This window comes from Aedes albopictus, chromosome 3 (genome assembly GCF_035046485.1).
Source record: "Aedes albopictus strain Foshan chromosome 3, AalbF5, whole genome shotgun sequence".
Classification (NCBI taxonomy): Eukaryota; Metazoa; Arthropoda; class Insecta; order Diptera; family Culicidae; genus Aedes; species Aedes albopictus.
In genome coordinates this window covers 391215582-391243454 of record NC_085138.1, presented here as the reverse complement: position 1 = coordinate 391243454, position 27873 = coordinate 391215582, and the positions used below count along the sequence as shown (strand labels likewise).

Genomic DNA, 27873 nt, shown 5'->3' with positions numbered 1-27873 from the left:
ACTATCAAATTCGATTTTATAAAACAAAATATGTTGCTTGAGTCGTTAATGTACATGCTAATTGACCAATTTACCTTTTGATCGCTTAAAAAATATTTCCATGCCTTATGGCTTACATTCAAAAAAAAAGCCCAAAATCGCAAATTCTACCCTATAAATAGAGGTATAACTCAAAATTGTGACGTGCTGGAATAAATCTGAGCCCCGATTCGGATTCGGTGGCCCAAAGTCCATCGGATACACATAAGTTTGCTCTTGAGACAGACCAACAGTTATTTTCTGTATCGCAGTGATGATTTAATTTTTCCTTAACCATAAATCTACTCATTTCATTAATGGATTCTCCGGACACATTTTGGTTTTTGAGTCCAAGTTCAGATGTGCACCAGCACGTCACAAAAAAGATATAATATAATGTTATTTGCCGGGACCCGTGGCGTAGTGGCTACACGTTCACTTCATAAGTGGATGGTCATGGGGGTTCGATCCCAGACACGGCACTTGCAATTTTTCGTCAGCTGCTCTTCCACCCGAGAGCGACTGAAACCTGGCCCTCTTCTGAGCATATGCTCTAACGGACCCGGAATCGGACAGGAAACGGAATAAGAGCCACACTTAAGCATCATCGTGCTCATCATTCTACCGTAGATAGGATAGAAAAAGTGACAGCAGCGCAAAGGCAACCAGTTTGGTATAGAAAAATTAGTATAGAATACTCTTAGGCGCTGTTCAATGTGTAAGTGCAGTTGCCAAATGGAATCGCTCACGCAGTGCCCTAGAGGATAAAAGAGCTGTAAATTAGGTTAAATGCTTGAAAAAAAAATAGATAATGTTATGTAATGTTATAATGTTATGTGCGATTTTAAACTTTATGGTATTTATTACAACAAAATAGAGACGATATGGATTCAGTGACCTAACATCTATCTGAGAAACGAAGGGTTGTCTAACATAATTCAAATCTTGATTTTATTTGAAGTATTCAATACCACAATTGCAACAAACCATCCTTCATAGTTATAAACTTACTCTCTAAACCAAGCACCACTTTCTCTCGTTCCATTTGCAGGAAGCCGCGGCCTCGAAGCGCCGTACTCCATCTTCTTCTACATCCACGGTGAAGCGTACGACTGGGGCTCCGGCAATCCGTACGACGGCTCCGTGCTGGCCAGCTACGGCCACGTGATCGTCGTGACAGTCAATTTTCGTTTAGGAATTCTCGGTAAGTCCCGCGATTTCGATCCACCATGTTGTCTGTAGACTGTAGGTAGGTAGGTACCTATTGCAATGCATTATTGTGTCCCCGGTCCCGGCATTCTGCACCGCATATCTCAGAAATCCATCACCATTTCGGTCATGATTTATGGCCGGCTACGGCGAATGTGGTTGTGGGACTCTCTTTATTGAAGCAAAACACGGCTGCTGCTGGCTGGCTGGTTTGGCAACTCCGAATACCCAAACAAGGACACGGCCAGCGGCACTGTGGAACCGTAAGACAAACTCTAGGCTCTGAACGGTACAGACTGTCCAATCGAGGTTTGCGTTTTATCCCTCTGTGCGCCGGTTTTGGATGCCGAATTGGACCCCACTTCAAAATGGCAACAGAACAACAACAGTCGAAACAATCGAAGCATCCTACAAAACAAAGCGAGGGCAGACTCTATTGTCGGAATTTTTACCCGGTGGGGAAAGATACGCCCGGTACTAGATCATTTTACGGAGCACCGTGACCGTGTCCGTCGTCGTTAGCAAGGTATATCTCTGTGTGACTATCATGGGACAGTTTGAAATATCTTTCCAATTCCGAAACAAACATTCAATTAGATGATGATGAGCCAACATATTTGTCTTCGGGTTCGGGACGGTTTGGATGGCGATGTGGTTCGATGTTTTGGGAAGAAGAACATTGAGGCAGTGCCGAATGCATTATATTTCTCAATTGTGCGACTATCTGCTTTTGAAGGTAATGCGGGTTCCATCCCTAGATTTTCCATTCATGTATATGTATTTGTTTTTGGGCGGATGTTGCTATACGGAGCGAGAAACAGGAAAAGTCTGTGAGCGAGCCCATAAACTCGTGTAGGAAAGCAGTTGGTGTTTTGAACAAAAACTTGAGAATTTTATTCTACAATTCAAGTAACAATTCTTGACTCCATAAATTATCCTAATAGTTTTCTTAAGAAAACTTCAAGAAACTTCGTCAAGAATTTCTCTTATATTAAATGCAAGTCGAAGTGTTCTATGACAGGTCATCTTACCTTACTTTACCGATTAGGCTGAGGTCAGTTGCTGAGGTTTTTGTAAGTATTTTAAACAAAGATAGGGTATGTGTACCATCAGTAATCTCACTCTCCCATATTTATCCTATTCGAAAACAAGCGATTACAGCACCGATTAATTCCGTTCTTTTTGTTTTCATGCGTGCTCACTCCTAACAAAATATACAAAAATAAGAAAGAAAACAAACAGCGCTTCATTCCTTTGTATTTCGTAGGATGAAAATGAGAGCCACATGCTTAATGAAGGAACCAATACCCTATTTGCATATTTACCAACGCTCAGCTTTCGCATTTGAAAATCTATTAACACTTACCATAAAGACTATAATTTAGGCTCAAATTCACTTTTAACTTTTACTTTTAACAACATTCAATCGTAGAATTATATATTTAGCAAGAATTCAGCTATATTTTAAGGAAAATTAAATTCGTCAATTTTATTGGCCTTAGTAACACTTTCAATTTTCTATCTTTTGTTTGACATCACGGTGAGGATCCGCATCATAACATCCTCTGAACCGTGTACCTTTATGAAATCTGAGATCCTCTCTGGAGCCACCAAGTTGAGCACTATCAGAAGCACTGCTCTTCACGATGCCCATGAGAGCCAGCTTTACCAGAGGTCTTCTGAACACTCCTGATGCTGTGTGAGCAAAGACTTGACATACTCGTCCATATCTTTCAGGAATTGTATTTGCTATGCGTCTACGGATTCATTGACTACGAATCGTGAATATCTCTGCGCTTTATTATTGAGACAAATATCTTGAGATTCCTGAGAGGTATCCTTCCCGATTCTTGAGAGGAATCCTTTAGATTTCTGTGAGGATTCCCTCCTGATTCCTGAGAGGCATGTCTCCAGATTCCTGAGAGGAATCTCATCAGTTCCTGAAAGGCATCTTCCCAGATTACTGAGATAAATCTCTCCAGATTCCTGAGAGGAATCTCTCCAGATTCCATAGAGAAATCCTTCCAGATTCCTAAGAGGAATCTCTCCAGATTTTTGAGAGTAATCGCCCCAGAATTCTTGAAGGAATCTCCACAGATTCCTGGTAGGAATCTCACCAGCTTCCTGGGAGGAATTTCTCCAGATTTCTGAGAGGAATATCTCTAGACTATTGAGAGGAGTAGCTTCAGATTCCTGAGAGGACCCACTCCAGATTGTTGAGAATAATCTCCCCAGATTTTTGGGAGTAATTTCCGCAGATTTCTGGGAAGAATCTTTCCAGATTTCTGGGAGGAATCGCTCCAGATCCTGAGAGGAATCTCTCCGGTTCCTGGGAGAAAACACTCCAGATTTATGAGAGAAATATCTTCAAATTCTTGAGAAGAATCTCCCTAGATTCCCAAGAAGAATCCTTCCAGATTCCTGAGAGGAATCTCTCCAGTTTCTTCAGTTTCTTGAGAGTTATCTCCCCAGATTCCTCGAAGGAATCTTATCAGATTCCTGGTAAGAATCTCACCAGATTCCTGAGAGATATCTCTCAAGATTTCGGAGGGGAATATCTCCAGATTATTGAGAGGAATACCTCCAGATTCCTGAGAGAAATCTCTTCAGATTATTGAGAGGAATATCTTCAGATTGCTGAGAGGAATCTTTCCAGATTCCTTAGAGGAATCTTTTTTTTGTTTCTTTTTATTCGTGAAATTCAATAAAAAAAATGAAAAAACAAAAATACATAAATAAAAATTAAAAAAGGGAATCTCTTCAAAACCCTGAGAGACATCTCTTCATATTCCTGAGAGGAATCTCTCGAGATTTTTGAGAGAAATATCTAAAATTCTTAAATAGATTCCTGAGAGGAATATCTCCAGATTACAATGAGGCATATCTTCAGATTCCTGAGAGGAATCTCTCCAGGTTCCTGAGAGAAAACTCTCCAGATTCCTGAGGGAATCTCTCCAAATTACTGAGAGGCATCTCTCCAGATCCCTGAGAGGAATCTCTCCAGATTCCTGATTGAAATGTCTCTAGATTCCTGAGAGGAATCTCTCCAATTCCTGAGAGGAATCTTTGCATATTCTTCAGAGGAATCTTTTAATATTCTTGAGAGGAATCTTTTTAGATTGCTGAGAGAGCCCTCTCCAGATTCATGAGAGGAATCTCTCCAGATTCTTGAGAGTTATCTCCCTTGGTTCTTGGGAAGAATCTCTGCAGATTCCTGGGTTTCCTGGTAGGAATCTCACTGGATTCTTGGGAGGAATCTCTCCAGATTCCTGAGAAGAAAATCTCCAGTTTATTGAAAGGAATATCTTCAGATTGCTGAGAGAAATCTCGCCAGATTATTAAGAGGAACATTTTCAAATTCCTGAGAAGAATCTCCCTGGATTCGCAAGAGGAATCCTTCCAGATTCCTAAGAGGAATCTCTCCAGTTTCTTCAGTTTCTTGAGTGTTATCTCCCCAGATTTCTTGAAGGAATCTTACCAGATTCCTGGTAGGAATCTCACCAGATTCCTGAGAGGAATCTCTCCAGATTTCTGAGAGGAATATCTCCAGATTATTGAGAGGAAGATTTTCAGATTCCTGAGAGGAATATCTCCAGATTCCTTAGAAGAATCTTTTCATATTCCTGAGAGGAATCTCTAGAGATTTCTGAGAGCAATCTCTAAAATTCTAAAATAGATTCCTGAGAGGAATATCTCCAGATTCCTGAAATAAATTGTTCCAGACTCTTGGTAGAAGTCTCTCCTGATTTGAGAGATTTTTGATTTGATTTGATTTGATTTGATTTGATTTGATTTGATTCCAGAATCTTGAGAGTAATCTCCCCAGATTATTGGGAAGAATCTCCGCAGATTCCTGGTAGGAGTCTCACCAGGTTGCTGGGAGGAATCTCTCCAGATTATTAAGAGGCATATCTTCAGATTCCTGAGAGGAATCTCTCCAGGTTCCTGAGAGAAAACTCTCCAGATTCCTGAGAGGAATCTCTCCAAATTATTGAGAGGAATCTCTCCAGATCCATAAATACATACATTTATTTGTTCAACATCACATTTAAGACAAGACATAATCAACAATAGTACGCCACAATACTCGGTTTGTGGCTGCCGCTCTCCATCCTCGGTCGCGCCCAATGCTCGCCTGCCCAAGTAACATTTTCAGACCTTATTGAATTTATTTTTGTTTTATGAGATATTTATAACGGTCTCCGACAATGCCATCGAGAAATGTTTTATTGGATACTAGCAGCATTCTATGAATTGCCAATAAAATTGTCACAAAACTGACCAACTCAGCAACTTATTTGTTTTATAAAAGGCTTTATTGCAGTTGTTAAGAGTACTTTAAAATAGGCCTTGAAAAAGTAGTCACTGCGTGGATTTCATGGCAGCAAATGCACTATGTCTTATTAGGTGGCCAAAACTACCGCGAAGTATAACCAAGGCTCAAAGGAATTGGCTAATTAAACAATCATCGACTCATAATTCGCCGTTGCTTAAATCATATCTAGAAAAATAGTTCTTTCAGTTTTATGTATTGATAACATATTATATAAGATTTGAAAACAACAAATGCATGTAAAATTTTTGGTCTTACATAATCAACCACAGTGAAATGTCATTCATGATCGATTTGAGCGCCATCTCGTAAAAAGTAGCGAAAATCACAGAAAGCGTTTATGCAAGCTTAATTATGGTAATTGCGTGATCAATTTCTCTTGTTGTGGTAATGACGAAGATATATTAGATTTGTTGTCGAACGAGATTTTTTCTCGACAAGTTGCTGCTGCCATATTAAAATTAGAAACACCATGAAGTATGGAATCCAAAAATTCAACAAAGTAATACATTCCTTGATGATTCAATGCCTAATGCGGCAAGTTTACAAGTACCCACACTCGGCAAGATCATAGTTTTTCTAAATGGATGTTAAATATGCACTTCCACTTTTTCCCGAAAACTTTAATTTATGTCAAAATTTCACTTTTTGGGAGGCGCAGCTATTTTCTGCACCTATTATCCCAATATTCTCCATGAAATTGCATCCGCACATACTTTACAGCCCCGGAGATTACTACGCAGTCACATTTTTTTTACCATTTCACTATCATTTTCCAAAAAGGATTCTACGATAATTGTGAAGCAAACATTTGTTTGTTTACAATCCATCGCACGGATGAATAAGTACTGGTTGTCAAAGTTGTTTGAGCAAAAATGAACATCATGGTGGTTTTATTGCAGACTTATTTTTGCTCCCCATATAGCTTTAAAAAGCTCTATAAGAGTGGTCCACTTGGTCGGAAAGCATTCTTATAGCGGTTGCCAGAAGGTTTTCATGGAGCTGCCAGTTTTATTAGTAGTTTTATAAAATTATTCATGAAAACTGCTAATAGAGCAGTATAAAACTTAAAATGTTACTTGGGTGGTCACGCTCCACCTGGTCCGCCCATCGTGCTCTCTGCACGCCTTCTTGTGCCAACCGGATCAGTTGCAAACACCAGCTTTGCAGGCTGTTGTTCGGCATTCTTGAAACATGCCCTGCCCACCGTATCCTTCCGGTTTCGGCCACTTTCTGGATGCTGGGTTCGCCGTAAAGTGTAGCGAGCTCGTGGTTCATTCTTCTCCGCCACACACCGTTCTCCTGCACACCGCCGAAGATCGTTCTTAGCACATGTCGCTCGAAAACCCCGAGTGCTTGTAGGTCCTCCTCGAGCATGGTCCATGTCTCGTGTCCGTAGAGGATCACCGGTCTTATTAGCGTTTTGTACATGGTGCATTTGGTGCGTGGGTGAATCTTTTTCGACCGCAGTTTCTTCTGGAGCCCGTAGTAGGCCCGACTTCCGCTGATGATGGGCCTCCGAATTTCACGGCTCACGTTGTTGTCAGCCGTCAGTAAGGATCCGAGGTAGACAAATTCCTCCACCACCTCGAAAGTATCCCCGTCTATCGTAACATTACTACCCAGACGGATCCGGTCGTGTTCGGTTCCGCATACCAGCGTGTACTTTGTTTTTGAGGCATTCACCACCAGTCTGACCTTTGCTGCTTCGCGTTTCAGGCGGGTGTACAGCTCTGCCACCGTTCCAAATGTTCTTGCAATAATGTCCATGTCGTCCGCAAAGCACACAAATTGACCGGATTTTGTGAAAATCGTTCCCTGGCTGTAGAGCCCGGCTCGTCGCATTACACCTTCCAGAGCGATGTTGAAAAGTAGGCATAAAAGACCTTCACCTTGTCGCAATCCCCGGTGAGATTCGAATGAACTGATTAGTTCACCCGAAACCCTTGCGCAGTTTTGCACACCGTCCATCGTTGCTTTAATCAGTCTGGTCAGCTTCCCAGGAAAGCCGTTTTCGTCCATGGTTCTCCATAGGTCTGCGCGGTTGATACTGTCGTATGCCGCTTTGAACAGGTGATTCGTTGGGTATTCACGTTCTGTTGCTGATTTTCCGTCACAATTTTTTTTACGGCAGGCTCGTAGGGCCTGACACCAACCCCCTATTTTCCGGAGGACCATAGTGCACAGTTAAACTTAGAGTCCTTTCCTGGCACTCGGACGTTGATCAGCCGCCCCTAACATGGGGATTAGTCGCTGTTGTGAGCCGCTCCTTCTGGAGAACAGACGCGCAGGTTTGACGAAGCAAACTCCCCCCTTCCCTGTCAGCCTACGACCATAGTTCCCACCAGGGTTAGTTACCCAATCTTCCCTAAGGTTACTCATAGTTTCCGACCGGTACCGCGAGAAGGTAGGGATAGGAGTTGTTGGGCGAAGGCTAGTTGATCACAATGGGATCTGAATTGCGCAGCATACCCAGCCTTTACCGTGCCAGCTGAGGCTCTAGCTACGCCAATGCTTATTAGTGGAAGAGAATTTAAATATAGGTGTCACCTTTGCGATTCGTGGAAAGGGAATAAGCAAAATAACATTTCAACTGCTTTCAAATAGGTCGTCCTGAAAATAGTGCACGAAGTTTTCCTCTTTAAATAATGTGTATATTATCACACCTGCGAAAGGCACAGGTATTTCAACTAGAAAATAAACTAGTCAAGTTAAACAACAATTTCAACCGCGCAGCATATCAGCACCGGGAAATATTTAGCTCAAATGCCGCTGCAGCATGGTGTTCGCTCTCGGGAGAACTGTTGAATTTAGAACCGACAAATGGCTCTGAATGTGGTCAATTATGAAATTCTATTTATTGTACCTACTACTACGGCAGTTGGTACTTTCCTAGCGGTTCACACCCCCCCCCCCCCCCCTCTACCTCTCTCATTTTCGCTGACTGCCAGGAAAATCCAACTCGGTGAGCGTTAAGTACTCATAATTCTCGCCGACCAAAAATTCATGTACCGTTCGAGCAAAGGACTCTGTCGGACGGTAAACAGCCATAAACTATTCGGAACACGTTATTCGGTCGGTTGGGTTGGTTAGAAGGCGTCAGTGGTTGGTAGGTACATATGCTCTTGTGGGGGGTAGAGTCCCTACTTATAGCTCTAGTCCGCGTTTCTGGTTAATGTGTACTTTGGTGAAAATATTCGGGTCATTTTATAAGAACAATCCTCTATTGAGCTGATGGACACCATAAGAGGTGTTGATTGGTTGACTGGAAGTAGGATTTTCTTTTTATTGAATGTAAAATCAAATCTAACAAAAACATTCTTAGGCATGCCAATGCATTGTTTTCCACTTTGAGTGTAAATATAATCTCAGCGTTTATCATAATTCAAACATTCATCAGGTTTCAGGTGTCAGAAGGCTGGCTATTAAACCTTCAAGATACGCAATACAACACTACCAGAAAAACCTCGCTTGTAGTATACAGCGCGAGTGCGGAGCAGTTTCGTTTGCTTGATGGTGCGCGTCTTGAGAGGTTAAAGAACGTTCTCCTGCATTTGTGGAATTATTGCCATCACCATAAAAATGAGCTCCATCATCTAAAATACTTTATTTTCAGAAAACTCAACAGTTCAATAGGGGTTTTCTCATTTTTCGAGTACATTTTCTTCGATCACGTAGGAAAATCATAAGAGCTTGTTACAGTATCTTGTTTCAACTGCAAGCCTCACTGCATTCCAAATAGCCTGAATTCATAAATTCCATTTCAAACTGACATTGCTCCTTTCTGCCTTTTTCATTCCCCCTTCACAGAAACTCGCAAATATCAACGAGAAAACAATTCATACAAAAATTGTTCTTTTGCCCCATCATCCATTGCCCATTTTTCCCATTTTTTCGGACAACGAATTTCACGTGTGTGACAAGTTTTATTTATTTTGGCTCCATACTTCATCCGCTACTGCATATGCATCTCAATGAGAACTTTGGCTGCTGTTGGAGCAGCAGCAGCACCAGCTTCCAAGCGCATCCAGCTACCCCAACTCCAGCCGTATTTCAAGTAGTTAGAGCGTTGCTTGTTTGTGAACAGAAATCCTAAAAAAGCCCCGGTCCAGAGCGGAACGAAAAAAAAAATATATCTTTCGCATTACAGTAACGAAAAAAGTTTGCGATAAATTGCGTTCCTCCGTTTTCGCGCGTCTCCTCGTGTGCATTTTGCATTTGCGTGGAGAATTTTCCTGTGGATGTCAGGGGTGCCAAATTGAAATATTTATGAGCAATACTCAGATTCTCAAGTAACAATGAATGCTGAACAGTGAGAGTATTAGCTGAACACTGGCTTGTTAATGGTGGCAGTGGCTGAATACAATGACAGCTGCATATTGATAGCTGAATATCAAGTTGAATAGAATATTATTCATCTCTGTAATCAGCTTTGAAACGTACACCAATTGATCATCTGTTGTTCAACCTTGATTCAAATAATTTTTGACAGCTGATCCAAGCAGCGTTTTCACAGAGTCCACATAGCTTCTTCAGCCTCAATACAGCTTTAGTTCAACTTAAGTTCTTGATTATTCAGATACAACAAGCATTGCTCTCGTTTTCGAGGATATGTATACATTTGTATGTGATGAAGGTGATATGCTGAGTGACTCTGAATCAGGAGTTCCCTGTTCAATTCACGGTTTCCTATAGATAAATGTATATATTCCTAAGCATCTCTTCTGGAAATGGAAAACGGCAAATGGTGAGAATAAGTTTATAAATGTTTTGCCTTTCTCGTACACCAAGGTGTACCGAAAGGCTATATGTTCACTCCAAAAACGAAAATTTGATAGAGCCCCCGGAGGGGTCAAGTGTTATATACTAATCGACTCAGCTCGACGAGTTGAGATGATGTCTGTGTGTATGTATGTGTGTGTGTATGTATGTGTGTGCGTGTGTATGTGTGTATGTGTACAAAAAGGTCACCTCATTTTTAGATAGTAAATATGAACCGATTTTAACGATCGGTTCATTCGACGGGGTACATTGTCCCATTGTTTCCTATTGAAAATGGTTCAGATCGGTCCAGCCGTTCCGGAGTTATGGCCATTCAGGTGTTCCGGACCGGTACCCCAGGAAGGGGCCAGATATGAAAATGCAACAAACCCATGCATGCGACCCATCAAACCACGGCATTTTCGATTATCTGATGAACGGGATAAAGGAAAATAGTCTCTGACTATATCTGAACCGGTAGTGTTCGGGAACCGGCGCCGGGTGTCCCGTCGGAAGTGTCCAAATAAGAAAGTGAACATAACCCATGCATGCGACACGTCAAATAGCGGATTTTTCGATAACCAGTTCAATGGTAAGCGGGAAAATAGTTTCAGACCATGTTTGAACCGGTAGTATTTCGGAACCGGTTCCGGATGTCCTGCCGGAAGTGGCCAATTAAAAATGTGAACCAAACCCAGGCATGCGACACATCAGAGAGCGGCTTTTTCGATAACCAGATGAACGGTAAGCAGGGAAATAGTTTCAAACCTCGTGTGAACCGGTAGTGTTCCGGAACCGGTTCCGGATGTCCTGCCGGAATTGGGCAATTAAAAAAGTGAACCAAACCCAGGCATGTGACACATCAAACAGCGGCTTTTTCGATAACCAAATGAACGGTAAGCAGGAAAATAGTTTCAGACCATGTTTGAACCGGTAGTATTCCGGAACCGGTTCCGGATGTCCTGCCGGAAGTGGTCAATTAAAAAATTGATTCAAACCCATGCATGCGACACATCAAAGAGCGGCTTTTTCGATAACCAGATGAACGGTAAGCAGAAACATAGTTTCAAACCTAGTTTGAACCGGTAGTGTTCCGGAACCGGTTCCAGCTATCCCGCTGGAAGTGGTCAATTAAAAAAGTGAACCAAGCCCATGCATGTGACACATGGAAGAGTGGGGTTTTTCGATAAGCAGATGAACGGTAAGCAAGTGACCAATTAAAAAACAAAACCAAACCCATGCATGCAAAACATCAAATCATCAAAAATGTTCGTTAACCAGTTACACGGGCAGCAAGAAAATAGTCTCTGACCACACTTAAGATTACCGGCAGTGTTGCAGAATCAGGGTTGGATCCATTGCTGAAATTACGCAGGTGAACAAAATCGATGCAAGCGATTAATATGTGTAAAAGAACAAAATCTTGATAAAAATTTAAGCGATCTTGTCCAATTACATCATTTTAGATTCCTGAGGCGTCATTTTACAGTAGGATGGATCAACGTTGTATGGAAAACTTTAAATTTTATAGCACCCTTCTGCGTCTAAAATTACTGCGAACAATTTTGATGCAACTGGTTGAGTCCTTGCGCTCTGTAACACGGTAGAAATTTGAATGGGCTTTAATAGGGGAAATTTCGCTTGCTTGCACTTTTTTTTGTCAAATTTTACATGAATCTTATAACTAATGATAATAAAATATAGGCTAAAGTGCGCAGAAAAAAATTGCCGAAATGTCTTGATAATGATCGGTATCCAGTGCTAGTGAAGGTGGTCAAGCAGTCAACTGAGGGATTTGATATTTTTCAGCTCGGCCTATACGTTTAACATAGCGTCGGAATATGAGCCATCAATAAGTTTCCAAATTCAATTATGGCTTTGATAAAATTCTTGCTTTTCTGAATAAGGCTAACACAAATTTTGATTTTCTCTTAAGTCCAGAGGGGTCCCCCCTTAGAAATTTTGGTCGGAATTCAACATCTTGAAGAAGTGCACAAATAAATAAACCAATAGATTTATCAATTTTAGAGTGAAATTAAAGTCTTCCAGAAGTTTTTTTTATCAAAACCGATGAGTTAAGGCGAAACTGGAAGCCTTTCCTCATTTTTTGGTTTTTGATGTACTATTAAATAACGAAGCAATATTTTCAAAATCGGTTTTCGTGCACATGTAGAGTATGGATCAGGGTATCTTCTGATTTTTTTACGCAGTATAAAATGTTTTTCGTTTTTGCAGAAACCATGTTTGGACAAAATTTCATAAAAAATGGTTTCTGCAAAAACGAAAAACATTTTATGCCGCGTAACCAAATCAGAATATACCCTGATCCATACTCAACATGTGCACGGAAACCGATTTTTAAAATATTGCTTCGTTATGTTATAAAAAATCAAAATCCAAAAAAAAGGAAATGCTTCCAGTTTCGCCTTAAGCGGTTTTGCTTATTTTTTCAAGATTTTTTTCATAAAATACATTTATTATTTATCAACTCCACCCCTCATTGACGAGTCAACGAGCACTGTGACAAAAGAAGAAAATGAGATTTATTCCGTTCTAGAGTATTCTCAGGATTCAGGAACACTTCGGCTTATGGCCGGAAAAAATGTTGAGTACATATTCGACGAGAAAGGCACTATCACCACTAGGTGGATTAACCTGGGTTTTTTTTTTATATTTTTAATCAAATTTAATAAATTCAATTGATTGCTGACTAAGTGCATATTACGCTTTAAATCAGCCTTTCAATGAACCTTAAACCAGCTTAAGGTTAAACAAAATCACCAAAATTAGATGTTTAGGTGCTGAATAAAGGGTTGTGCATCTTGTGCTCAGCTTTTGTTCAAATGAAGGCTGCTTTAAAATGGTTGGAAAAACGATTATTCAGCATCAAATTGTTACCGGGGTTGTCGAAATTTTTGTTTTTTTTTTAATTTTTGAAATCCTTTTTACACAAATTTTTGATTCTGATCTAAACATAATTTTTCATCATCTAAAATCGAATGCTGAGAGAATTCAAGGCGGTAATATGGGAGAATTATAAGATGAACTGCTAGCAATTTTCAGAAGCAGTTCTCTCAGAGAATTTGAGAAGGAATTCCCGGAGGAACAATGAGATAATTCCAGGAAGAATATCATGAAAATTTCAGGAGGAATTCTCAGAGAACTTTAGGAAGACTTCTAGGAGAATTTCAGGAGGACTTTTTAGAGAACTCCAAGAAGAATTCTTAGCGAATTCCAGGAGAACTCTGTGGTATTGCCAGGACCAATTCTGAGAGAATCGCAAGAGTAAATCTGGAAGAATTCTGAGAGAATTCCAGGAGAAATTCTGAGAGAGTCCCAGAAGGAATTCTAAGATTAATTCTGAAGAAATTCTAGGGGGAATTCTGAGAGAAATCCAGAAGAAATTCTGAGAGAGTTTAAGAAGAAATTTTAGGAGAATTCCAGGTGGAATACTGAGAAAATTTCAGGAAGAATTTTGTGAGAATACTAGGATGAATTATGAGGTAATACCTGGAGGAGCTCTGAGAGAATTTTAGGAGAATATTTATTAGCGAATTTCAGAAGGCACTCTGTGAGCATTCCAGAAGAAATTTTTAGAGAATCCCAGGAGGAATGCTGAGAGAATTTCAGGATGAATTCTGAAAGAATTCCAGCAGGAATTCTGAGATAATTCCAAAAGGAATTGCGAGAGACGAACCAGCCAAGGGCTGAAAGTCTCTTTAATAAAGACAAATCAATCAACCAAATGGAATTCTAAGAGAATTCCAGAAGAAATTGTTAGAGAAACTTAAGATGACTTTTAAGAGAACTTCAGGGGGAATTTTTAGAGCACTCTAACTAGAATTCATAGCGAATTTCAGAAATTCTAAGAGAATCACAAGAGTTATTCTGGAAGAATTCTACAAGGAATTTTGAGAGAATTCCAGGAGATATTCAGAGAGAATTCAATTAGGCATTCTTGAAGAATCTCGAATGACAATCCGAAAGAAATCTAGCAGCATTTCGAAGAAAGGTTTAGGAGGGTCTGTGAAACAATGTCGGAAAGATTTTTAAAAACTCTAGTTGAAATTCTGGAGAGAAATCCGGTTGCTGGTTTCACAATCTTGATTTTTCTAGTCAAATAAGGCGAAAGAACTTCGAACTTTACGGTTATCTATGATCATGCTCATACTCATTTTTGAGAATATGGCGATCAAAATTCAATTTGTATTCCATGAATTCACTGAAAGTTTAGAAAGGAATTCCGAGGAAATTTCACGAAAAAATTCCACAGGAATTTCTGAAGGAATTATGAAGAGTATTTTAAGAAAACTTCTAAGAGATTTTTTTTTCATTTTTTCCCAATTGTGAAAACAAATTCAAAAAGTTTTTAAGTCAATACGGATCTTGTGCTTAGATAAATGCAATTGTTATTTTGAAGAAATCCTCCAGAAATTGTTGTTGACGATTTCTTCAGTGATTTCAGCAATCCCTTCAAGGTTTCTTTTAGAAATTCCTCTAACGATTCTTTCACAGCAAATCTTCCAATGATACCTGCAGAAATTTCGGCAAAGATTCCCTCGAAAATTCTTCCACAGGTTTCTGCAGAAATTCCTTCTTGACAGTTTGGTCATTGGCAGAGAATGCTCTAAGAAAATGCAAATAAACGATTAAGCAAAAGAGTAGGATTTTTCCCAGTTGTGACGTTATGACAATCTCTTTAGAAATTCTTACACTTAATTTTTTGAGGAAAATGGAAACTACAAAAACTTCTCCAAGTTTATTTTTTTTTTCTGAAATTTCTCATCCATTCATAATATAAAATGCCTCCATTGGCATCTTCGGCTTTGGCAACTTCTTCAATGATTAATTCAGGAAGTCCTCCAAGAAATTTCTGTGGAATTGCTTCAGGATTCCTCTAAAATTCCTTCAGAAATTTTTCTAAAAACCCTACAGGAATTCTTCTATGCATTCCACGCTTTATGAATTCTATGGAAAATTTCTCCAAATATTCCGCTAAAAAATTCATCAACAGGATTGCAGCAGTAATTCCTTCAAATTTTTCTTCGGAAACTCTTCGAAGGCTTCTCTCAAGAATTTCTTCAAGAATTTTGAATTCGCCAATAGCAAATAATTATTCACCCTTCTGACTTAAACCATCTGGCATCCCCATCCGTCCACACAGTCAACCCATCGTCAAAAAGCCATTGAAAGCCTTCAGAAAGTAAACACTTCGGGTATGTATGTAGTTGCCGCTTGCTTTCCCACCAGAGTGGAAAATTTCATATTTTACAGTTCCACTGTACACATACGCACACACATACACAACGCACTCACAAGAACACATGTTTGAGAGCGTTCGTTTGGGTCGCCGTTGTTGGCGCGTTTTCCACTTCTCTCGCTGAAAAAAAAACTCAGCAACGTGAAAATCAACCAAAAGATGAACTTTTCCAGGGGGAGAGAAATTAAAACGTGTCCTACATGTGAATTCCGTACGAGTGAGTGGTAATTTATTTTTCTTCCTGTGCGCTGCTACGTGATTATCTGCCGGATTTATGACCGACGGTTTTCCATTTTTCACGCCAGATTATGGCGCGATCGCGATTATGAAGGACGGTGAGATGATTTCCCAAAAATAAAAAAAAAAAACATGTGCATAACTTTTTGGGATGATTTATTTTCGATGTTTGTTCGGACAATAATGATATTTTTGTAATGCGTACATAATAACATTATTATAGCATAATAATGTATTCAAACTTGAGTCGTTGTTTATATGTTTGAGTCTGACTGACATTACCTTGCTTTCCAGAAAACTGAAAACTCGGATAAGTTTTTCAGTAATCAACCCCAAAGGTATGGCTGTGCGGTGGCTTGATTACTGGAAAGAAAGTTAACTCAAAATATCACGCGACCATTCGGTGGTAATTACTGGTTTTATTCTTCGTTTACTTACGTACTTTCAGTCCTGAGCACCCATGGTGGTACAGAGGGTCAAATTGAAAGTTCTCCATCCTGGGCGATTCCCAGCCATCACCTTGACCAGGTGGCCAGGTCAAATTTCTGTCGACTTGTTCGATTTCGTTGTTGAGGCTGCGCCGCCATGAGCCTCTGAGTCTGCTTCTGCTGCGATGTCCTGCTGGCTTCCAATCTAACGTTTGCTTGCAGATTTCGTTTACGCCCCTGCCTAGAGTGTGGCCGACCCACCTCCACTTTTGCTCCCGAATTTCTGTCGCTATCGGCTTTTGATGACATCGACGATGCAGCTCCACGTTCGAGACCCAATTGCACGAATTATATACCGCAGGCATCTATTGATGAAGGCCTGCAACCCTTGAGTGTTCTCCACTGATGCACACCAGGTTTCACTGGCGTATAGCAGCACAGATTTCACGTTCGAGTTGAAAATTCGGATTATGATGCGTCGACTAATCTGGTTGTTTTTCCATACATTTCTTAAATTCGAGAAAGCAGCCTTTGCCTTCTTGATCCGTGCACCTTGGTGCCGTCATCGCCCGCCATTTTTTATTGTTTTTTAAAAGGAAATTAATGTTTTTTTTTTTATTCTTAACCACTTAACCTATTTTACAGCTCTTTTGTCCACTAGGGCACTATAAGTGAGCGATTCCAATTGGCGGCTGCATTTACACTTTGTACAGCGCCTAAATGTATTCTATTATATTTTTATTCTACTATATCGAACTGGTTCCCCTTTGTGCTGCTTTTACTTTTTTACCCTGTCCTTGGTAGAACGATTAGCACGATGATAAAATGATATGTGGCTGTTGTTCCTTTTCCAGTCCGATTGGGGGTCGTCCATTATGGGTTGCCGTTCACCGATATACAATTATCCGGGTCCGTTTGAGCTGCTATGATAGCTCAGAAGGGGGTCAAGTGCCAGCCGCTCTCGGGGGGAAGAGCAACTGACGAAGTGCCGGGGCTGGGATCGAACCCATGACCATCCGCTTATGAAGCGAACGTGTAGTCACTGCGCCGCGGGCCCCGGCGCCGGCCGCCATTTGGCTACCAAGATATTGGAAGCTTTCAACATTCTCCACTAATTGCCCAATTACCGTAAAGCTGGAAGGGTTGACCGTGTTTACATCCAATGATTTGGTCTAGTTGACGTTGATGGTAAGACCTGCCGCTGAGGAGCGATTTGCAAGATCGTCGAGCTTACTCTGCATATCAGAGCGCCGTTGAGCTAGGAGAGCAATGTCATCAGCCAGATCGAAGTCATTTGGGTGCTCCATGGTAATGGGCTGCCATAGCAATCCACGATTCACGGTCAATTGCACCTACCAGGATCTCATCGATTACGATGAGGAACAGTAGCGGTGACAGGATAAATCCTTTCCTCACTCCAGCAACGGACAAAACGTCGTTGTGCAGTACTCTGCTTGAAAATGCCCTATACTGTGCTTCAATGAGGCCGATGATTTTCTCAGGGAGACCCTTGCGCCTCAGGGCATCCCACATGTTTCGTGAATGAGACGGCCGAAAGCGTTTTCGTAATCGATGAACACCAGGTAGAGAGAACCTTGGAATGATACGGAGAATGATACGAAGCGTGACAACATGGTCCACACAGGATCGCCAGTTTACCCTGCTGGGCTAGGCTTAGTACATTCTAATTCCAATTATTGTCCGTTGTTTCGCGCTAAAAGTCGTTGCCGTTGAATCAGTTTGTAATCTTTCAATTTCGGTTTCTGTAACGGTTTTTTGGGTTTCGGGATCTGCAAGCCTAGGGTCCCCTATCCACCGTGGGAGGGGGGGGGGGCTGCCATCTTAGGTATAGCTTCCGGTGGAGGAGCATTTCATACTCCTTGAACCGCACCTCCTTGGTGAACAGACGCTCGATGTAGGAATAGTGAGGGTTTCAGTGATGGTTGTAAAACATTTTGAATATGGTCACAGTAGGCTGATTTGTAAATGTAGCACTAGTATTAGTTGACATTTCAAGATTGTTTTTTTTTCACTTTCGTTTTTCATTTCCGCCAATAAAGACGCATGGCTTAAAGTTGTGTTTTTACTTCGCTTCCAAGATAAATAGCCCAACACTCGAGACGTACCTTCTCAATCTAACTGAAGTCACTAGGACCCGAGCAGAAGGGAATAACAACAGCTTAAGAAGCTGTGTTATTTGGGTAAAATAACTGAATAATAGAATCGATTATTTTTAAGTTATTAACATAACATATTATGTTATAAACTTGCCTGTCATAAGCGGCAAAATAACAAATATCATAACAATAAAATGTTCTTGGAAAACCATTTTACTAACTTGTTTTGTTAGTTTCAATAACAACTTAATAACAGTGAATTTGGAAAATATTTTAATAACAAATTTTGATATTAATTTGTTATTGATAATAATCGGAAAGCAAAGTTTGTTATGATATCAAAATCGTAACTAAGTGAATTATGATACTTATTATATAAAATTATTCACTTTGTCTCACAAACCCACAAATAAAATGAGTAAAAATACTTTAAATGATCAAAAAATACTATATTCAGTTTTTAAGTAATTCATTCTTAGAGAATGTAAAAGAAAAATCTTCCAAAAATTTCTCCGAGAGTTCTTCTACGAAATCATTCACAGATTTTCAAAGACTTCTCTAGAAAATCCTCCAGAATTATGAACAGAAACCCTTCAAGGATTTCATCAGAATTTTCAGAGATTATTTGTCCCGAATTTCATCTTTAGATTTCTCTGAAAATTGCTTTGAGAATTTCACCAGTTTTTTTTTCCGAAGAATTCTCCTGGAGTTTTCCAAAAGATTTTGTCAAGAATTCTAATAATTGCTCAGAAGAATAACTTTTGGAATTTCTATGAAGATTGCGCCAGATGTTCTTTTGAAGAGTTCTCCAGGGCATCGAAGGGTTCCTCCAGAACTTTCAAGTATTTTCCCTAATATTATTTAAGGAATTTTCAGAGGATTATTTTAAAAATTTCCCTCCTAATTAAATACAAAAATGGAACAATGGACAGATCATCATTATCGAATTTTCACTTTGATTTCAAAATTTGCTACTGTTGTGCTATTTGTTGATAAGTTGATCAATAGTACAACAATAACAAAACTTGTACTTCAACAAAACATGTTATTGGAATGTAATTAAGTAATTAATATTAATAGCTTGATAATAACTAAATAAGATTGTCCAACAAAATTTGTTATAGAAAAGCTATGCCTTCATAATTAAATAATAACAAAACAAGATATAAAAACAGGTTATGTGATTTCGTAGTTATTAATTTGATATTCTCTTCTGCTCGGGGACTACTGTGCCCAAGCTGCACTACCAGCTAAGCTGGTGCTCTACTTTTAGCTGGCGGTCTTTGTCATCGCTTGACCCGTATCAGGTATCAGTAGGTCGGCTCCAGAGGCACGTTCTCCTCCATTTAAGAATTTTGTGCCATCGCCATGAACACGAGCCTATTTATCATTTACCTGACGGATAAGGGAAGGATAAAGGATAGGACAGGGGAGAGGACAGGTAAGGGAACGGGATCGTCATACACGCAAAAGCGTACGACAATGGGTTCACATATCGTCCTGAAAAGGACACTGTAATAACGCATAAGCGTACCACAATGGGTTCAAACAGCGCCCTGAGAAGTGCACTGTGATAACGCATAAAGCGTAAAGTGAGCCTATACTGCCGTGAATCGCATATCAGTCCCATATTTGCTGGATTTCCTATGCAAATGGGACAGATATGCGATTCACGGCAGTATAGCTCTTTACCACAGAGGGTCAAGAACAACAGAACGTCCTGAAGATTCAGGTTTCTGAAGTCAACTTCACTTAATAAGTGTTTTCCGAGTACTCGGAAACGCAATTGCGCAAAAACTAGACAGTTACATATTAAATGGTACGATGTTCCATAATCGGATTCACAGCTATCTATTGCAAATTAATCAGCTTGCTGAATATTCGCCATGTGATAACTAAGTTGCCAGTGGCCAGTCAATGCTTTGACCAGCATGCTGCAATTCTGCTTTGACAGATTTGTTAGATACTTCGCCACCCCTAAAGTTAATCGGAATAACTAGCTCAGGGCCAATGAGGTCATGTGATGCTCCAGTGCAAGCTCATCAGCCAATTCATGTCCAGCGATGGAAGAATGGCCAGGTACCCATACAAGGTGAACAGCGTTTGCTGAATCCAACTCCTCGATTTGATTTCGACAAGCGATAACTATCTTCGACCTGGAGTTGGCCGAAGCAAGTGCTTTAATAGCAGCCTGGCTATCTGAACAGAAGTATATTACTTTTCCCATTACATGCTGCTGAAGTGCTGATTGCACTCCGCACATAAGAGCAAATATTTCGGCCTGAAAAACGGTGCAGTGTCTACCAAGTGAGTAAGACTGATACAGCCTTAGCTCACGAGGATAAACACCAGCACCTGCTCGACCTTCGAGAAGGGAGCCATCAGTGTAACATACGATGCCGTCTGGAATACTTCTCTCCAGATAACCAGATGTTCACTCTTCCCGAGAAGGGAATTTCGTGGAAAATGTCCTATATGGAAAATTACAAGCAATTGTAAGATCACTTGGAGCAAGGACAGCTTTGTCCCAATTTACCAAAAGTGGAAACAACGAGGTGTGTGTTGAACTGCGGTTCACAGGAGTTTCCTCTAGTAGACCAAGTACCCATAAACGGTAAGTGCAAAGAAAGTGCTTCTTGTTTGAGATGAATGTGTAGTGGGGCAACATCAAAGATAACTTCGAGCGCTACCGTAGGAGTTGAAGAGAACGCTCCAGACATCGCCATTAAGCACATCCTTTGGAGATGGCCTAATTTTGATTGGACCGTTCTCACTTCGCCCCTTTGCCACCACACAAGACATCCATAAGCCAATATTGGACGAACTACAGATGTGTAAATCCATTTGATATACTTGGGTTTAAGACCCCAAGTTGTACCAAAGGTTCGCCGGCATTGCCCGAGGACCATACAAGCTTTCTTGATTCTGAACTCAACATGAGGTGTCCAGGAAAGCTTGGAATCAAGAATGACTCCAACGTACTTTACCTGTTCAGTCACATTGATTTCAGAATCAAAGAGACGTAAAGGTCGAACACCATTACGGTTTTGCTTTTCCGTGAAAAGAACAATAGATGTTTTACTCGGATTTACCGAAAGGCCATATTGGCGACACCAACCCTCAACTACCTAAAGAGCGTTTTGCATCAGTTCGAAAAGGGTGCTGATGCACATACCGACTAACTATGCTAGGTAGTCGTCGGCAAAACCATAAGTAGGAAAACCGCTATTATTGAGTTGCCTCAAAGCGTATCTGCTACGAGATTCCACAAAAGTGGTGACAAGACTCCCCCTTGGGGGCATCCACAAACACAAAATTTCCTAATCGCCGCTTGACGCAATGTCGAGAAGAGGTGTCGGTTTTTGAGCATTTGGTGAATTCAATTAGAAATCATTGGAGATATGCCATACGGGGTGGCTTCCAATATGGCATAGAAAGGCACGTTGTCAAAGGCACCCTCGATATCTATGAAAACACCAAAGCCGGAATGCTTTTGAGCGAATGCCTTCTCGATATCGTAAACAACTTTGTGTAAAAGAGTCACAGCATGGATGCATGAGGTGGAAGCATGAGGTACGAACTTGTGAGGACCAGAGCTATGTAGGACGCTCTCCTTATCGACTCACCGTTTTGCAGCTCTATCTGTTAGAAACGGCCATAAGAATTTCAAATATCCCTATGCAATGCAGCAGAAGTTCCATAATTTAATGCCACGAAAATCAGGGTTAATCTCAAAATTGTGTCTCAGATTCAATGGTCAACAATTTTCCCAAGACACTTCAAACATACTTTTCGAGACAAGAATGAACGACGCCCTATTATTCAAAATAGCAGACACTAATGAATTTATAGAATTTGTTTCATAAACATTGCGAAACTCTTCAATAATTGCCCAGCGTGTGGGTAGAGCATTCATCTGGAATACGCTGAAAAAAAAAACTGCCCATTCATTGCAGCATCGCACAAGAAACATCCACCGAAAGCCTCGGGGACGAAACAAACATGGAAACAACAAACCGAGAAAACAAATTACACAACCGAAACAAGCGAACGTTTACCCGCCATAATGATAAATAAACAATTCCGCTAACCGATTCCGATTTTATCCCAACCCCCCACAACCGCCAACAGTCTGTGGAAGAAGGCACGCGTGGGGGACCCAGCAGAAATGAAGAAAAATACCCTAACCCGGCAGCTCAATAAAAGCAATAAACCAATGGCTAATATTTATTCTTCTATTAGCCCTCCGCGCCTTGGAACGACTCCGACCCACAGACCTTCAGCAGCGAGCATAGGGAACAATGCTGGAGCTGGATGCTGCAATCGAATTGTGGGCGGTCGGGGGACCCAGCACTACTGGTTCCAATCGGAATGCCAATTCTTCATCCAAAAGAGTTCGATTTTGGGTCGAGTGGGTGTGGGCGTTCGTTTGTAATGCTTTGGAGGTTCCCCAACGCAGCACACTCGGTCTGTGGGTTGGTCGATCGGTGGTGGTGAGATGGCATAAAAATGACGAATGGTTGGTTATCTTGGTGCGTTGCTGGTCGGTGAGCAAATATGCTTGCGGCGACGATGATGGAGAATTGGATCTACTTACAAAGGGTATTTAGCAGCGGCAATCGGCATATATGGCAAGTGGATAGGACTCTGTTTGAAGTTGAGGCAGTCGGTTTTGCGGTGGTGGACTGGTGGATGACTCCCGGGCTACCCATTCGGAAGCTAAGGTCAGCAAATTGCGGTTCGGTTTCAACCCGGGGGCAGGTCCAAGGTTTTTGCTTCATGTGGAATAAAATTTGTGCTGTAGGGCAGTTAGTGGATTACGGATGCAGGAGAGGTAGTTATAAGAATTCTAATACTAAGTCCATAAATTGACTGTATTAGATGAAGCACTGCTGTCGGTTGTAAATGTTAGTATAATGTACCTTCGAATTCATATCAAATAGGAAACAATGGTCGAAATCTGCTAAAATTTTTGACAACTTACCATCAGTTCACATATTTGTTCTTATCTTCACCTTGCACACATTTTTTTGCCTTTCTTACTTAGTAGTTACTTAGTGTTACGACACTAAGTAACTACTAAGTGTACTGGCATGGCTATATGTTCACTTCAGAAAGGACTTTTGGATAGAAGGCCCGGAGGGTCAAGTCACATATACCATTCGACTCAGCTCGACGAATTGAGGTGATGTCTGTGTGTGTATGTGTGAGTGTGTACAAAAAAACTCGCATCACTTTTTGGCAGTAAACCTCAACCGATTTTAATGACCGACGGTTCATTCGACGTGGCATCTGCTCCAATTGTTTTCTATTGAAAATGGTTCGGATCGGTCTAACCGTTCCGGAGTTATGGCCATTTAGGTGTTCCAGACCGGTAGCCCTGGAAGGGGTCAGACATGAAAATGCAACAAACACGTGCATGCGACCCATCAAACCAGGACATTTTCGATTATCCGATGAACGGTTAGCAAGAAAATAGTATCAGACCATATCTGAATCGGTAGTGTTCCGGAACCGGATGTCCCATCGGAATTGGCCAGATATAATAGTTAGCCAAACCCATGCATACGACACATCAAACAGTGGCATTTTTGATAACCTGATGAACGGTTAGCGGGAAAACAGTATCAGACCATATCTGAACCGATAGTGTTCCGGAACCGGTTCCGGGTGTCCCGACGAAAGTGGCCAAATATAAAAGGGAACCAAACCCATGCATGCGACACGTCAAATCACGGCTCTTCCAGTAACCTGTTGGCCGATTATCAAGGAAGTGGGCTCTGACCATATTGGAGACTGCCGGTTGTATTCCGGAAGCAGTTCCAGGTGTCTCGCCAAACTCTTGCATACGAGGGCGACTGTTTTGATAACCTAATGAAAGGTTAGCAAAAAACTAGTCTCCGACCATATCTGATCCGGTAGTGTTCCAGAACTGGTTCCAGATGTCCCACCAGATGTGGCCAATTATAATAGTGAACTAAACCCATGCATATGAGACATTAAAGAGCGGCATTTTTGATAACCTGATGAACGGTTAACAAGAAAATAGTCTCAGACCATGTCTGAACCGGTCCTGTTCCGGAATCGTCTCCGGGTGTCCCACCGGAAATGGCCTTTTATAAAAGAGAACCAATGCCATGCATGCCACACAACAAATAACGGCTTTTCCGATAATCTGATGACTGGTTGTCAAGGAAGTAGGCTAAGACCATATTAAGGACTTCCGGTAGTGGCGGAATCAGTTCCAGGTGTCTTTTCGAAAGCGGCAAAATATAAAATTGAATCAAACGCATGCAACACAGTAAAGCGCGGATTTTTTTATAACCTTATGAACGTTAGAAAGCAACTCACGAATTTCAAATCATGGATTTTTAGGTAACATGATGAACAGTCAACAAGAAAAAAATCTCAGACCATATCAGTGTATTACGGAACCGATGCCGTATGTCCCGCCGGAAATGGTCAAATGTAAAAGAGAAGCAATACGTGTGACATGTCAAATGATTTATTCGGTAACCTAATGAACGGTTAGGAAGATCAAATTTGGGACATCAGGTTCTGTCCAGGAACCGATCATCATAAGTGGTCAAATATAAAAGTGCACCGAACCTATGCATGCGACATACCAAATCGGGTCTAATTAACAGTTTGTCAGCAAAAAGTCTCAGACGTACATTTGGGAGTGCACCGCCGGAAATGGTAAAATATAAATCCTGTATCCGCAATAATCGGAACACAGTAGTAGAGCTGTAGCTCTGCAATTAATCCATAAAATTGACCAAAACATGGACCGAGAACTCTTTGGTTTATGTTTATTACTTGCGCCAAATTTCATAAAAATCGATGCAATACCTACTTTAACTGTGGTGAAAAACAAAAGGATGTGTTTTATAGCAAATTGTACTATCATGACCAATATTCATTCGCATACCTGATGGTTCTTTTCCGCTACAATTCAACATTTTGTTATATAGTTATAAAACTTCGTGAGCAGTTAAAATACTTATAGAGATATTTTCTTGCAAAATTTCATCAATTTTAATGTATCCATTGCAGATTTGCAGCCATATTTCTGTGTCCCGATTATTGCGGATACAGGCTTTAGAAGTGAATCAAAATCATTCATGGGGTCATCTGTTAAGTACGTGACCATCCTAAGGAGGGGGGGGGTGTTAAAGTGTGACAATCAATGAATTTGAGATCCCTTCAGAAATTTATTCAAAGATTTCTTCGGAAATTCTTCCGTTTAAAATTTTAGTCTACAATTTTAGCAGGAATTCCTGCTGAATGTTTTCCTTGGGAATTCTTCGGAAATTCCTTTTGGGTTTCCTACAGAATTTCTTCAATACTTTAGAAATCTTCTCAGGATTTTTCTTTTGAATTCCTCCCGAAGATCTCCCGAGAATTTTTCCTCGGAAATACTACCAATGTTCTTGCAGAAATTTCTCATGTAATTCTTCCAGGAATTCATCCAAAGGTATCTTAGGGATTTTTTCTAGAACTCCTGCAGAGATTACTTTGGACGTTGATGCAGGGAATTTCGTTCAGGAATTGCTTCTGAAATGCTATGCTCTAGAAATTGTTGTAGAAATCTCCAGAGATTTGTCTAGGAGTTCTATCAGAGATTCATAAAAAAAGTCTACAGGAATTCATTGAGTAATTATATGAAAGATTCCTTCAAGAAATATTCCAATATTTTTTGTGATATCCCTGCAAGAACGTCCGAAAAATTCCTGGAGATATTTCTGTCGGAGCCACAGAAGCAATTTAAAAATGAATCATTGTAGAAATTTCTTCAAACATCACTAAAAGAATTCTTAGAGGGATTCTTGAAAAAGAAATCGCTCAAATATAAAAACCATCTCTGATGATATTTCTGGAAGGATAGCTGAAGAAATTGCCGGAGGTATCCGTGGAGAAATCTCTGAAAGAATTCCGTTGAGAATACATGAATAAATCTGGAGGAGTTTCTGGAACAATGAAGTACTTTAAGTACTCTATATCATGGAGTAGAAGAATAGCTGGAGAAACATCTGGAGAAGCTTTTGTTAAGATTCCTGGACAAATCTCTTTTGAAATTTCAACTGAAATTACTGTAGAAATTAAAAGCAAATATTTTTGGATAACTTTCTGAATACATTTCATAAGGAATCCGAGGAGGGAATCCTGAAGAAATTTTTAGGAAAATACATGGAGGAAATACAGGGGGTGGCCAAAATGTTTGGGATAGGCAACTTTTTTTTTATCGCACAAAAAAGTTCAACAAGCTGTAACTTTTCATAGAGTACGTCAAAAATGTTCAAACTTTGACAGTTGGTCAACCTATTATATGTGCATCATTGGTACAAATTTGATCTCCATTAGTCGATCTTTCGCGAAACGAGAACCGTTCTCCTAAATTACTATTTCTTAGACAACCAATTTTTGAACTGTAATATCTCTGAAACCAGTAAACCGAATTGAATGAAATTTTGAAAGTTTATCAACTATACATTGATACTAAAAAATTCTTTAAAACATGAGTACTTTTCAAACGTTGAAAAAATTTTGATAGATTGACACTTTTTGGATATTTCTCGAAAAAAAATATATTTTTTATATTCATGTCATATTTTTTTTTTGTTTTTTTATATCCCCTTCTGTTCTTATGATATCTATAATAAGATATATTAGAGCCTATTTGGATTAAAGGAAAAACACTTTTAGTAATTTTTGTGCGGTATTGAAAATTTAACTCATTTTCCTCTATATAGGGGAAAATGTTAAATCATCATAACTTTTTTCCAACGTATGTAAAGTACTTTTGTTTTTAAGAATTTCCAAGCATTAATATATTGTTGATAATCACTCAAAATTTCATTCAATTCGGTTCACTGGTCTCCGAGATATGACAGTTCAAAAATTGGTTATCTAAAAAATAGTGTTCTACGAGAACGGTTCTAGCTTCGCGAAAGATTAACCAATCGGTCTCAAATTCGTACCAATGATGCAAATATAATTGGTTGACAAACAGTCAAAATTTGAGAATTTTTGTTGCACTTTATGAAAAGTTACAGCTTGTTCATTTTTTTTTTGTGAGAGAAAAAAAAGTTGCCTATCCCAAACATTTTGTATGTCTGGACTCTGGAGAACTTCCTGCTGGAAGTACTGAAAGTAATAATGCAAGAAACGTCGCAGAAATTTCTGCAGGATTTTCTAAAAGACATACCTCTATTCATTCTTCCGGCATTTTTAATTGGAATCCAGAAATTCCTCAAAGAATCTGTAAAATTTCTAAAAAAATATGAGCAAAGACTTCTTAAATAATCGATAAAACTATGCAGAAAAGTATTTGAAGAAATGAATTTCTGAATTTTTAATTGAATACTTGTAGGAAACCCTGGATTAACTTTTTGAAGAACCCCTGGAAGAATTTCTAATAGAATTCATAAAAAAAAATTAACCAATTTTTGGAGTAATTCTTGAGAAATTCATGAAATGATTCTGAGTGGAATGCATTGAAAATGTTGT

At 40.0% G+C, this 27873-nt stretch overlaps 1 protein-coding gene across 1 annotated transcript in view; it reads left to right on the top strand.

Moving 5' to 3' along the window:
• LOC134290974 (neuroligin-1-like) overlaps positions 1 to 27873 on the top strand; it is a 170491-nt gene that overhangs the window by 123967 nt on the left and 18651 nt on the right. Inside the window, exon 5 of the mRNA XM_062858213.1 lies at positions 1070 to 1222. Within this exon, the coding sequence (XP_062714197.1) occupies positions 1070 to 1222 (153 nt within the window). The remainder of the gene's footprint in view (positions 1 to 1069; positions 1223 to 27873) is intronic.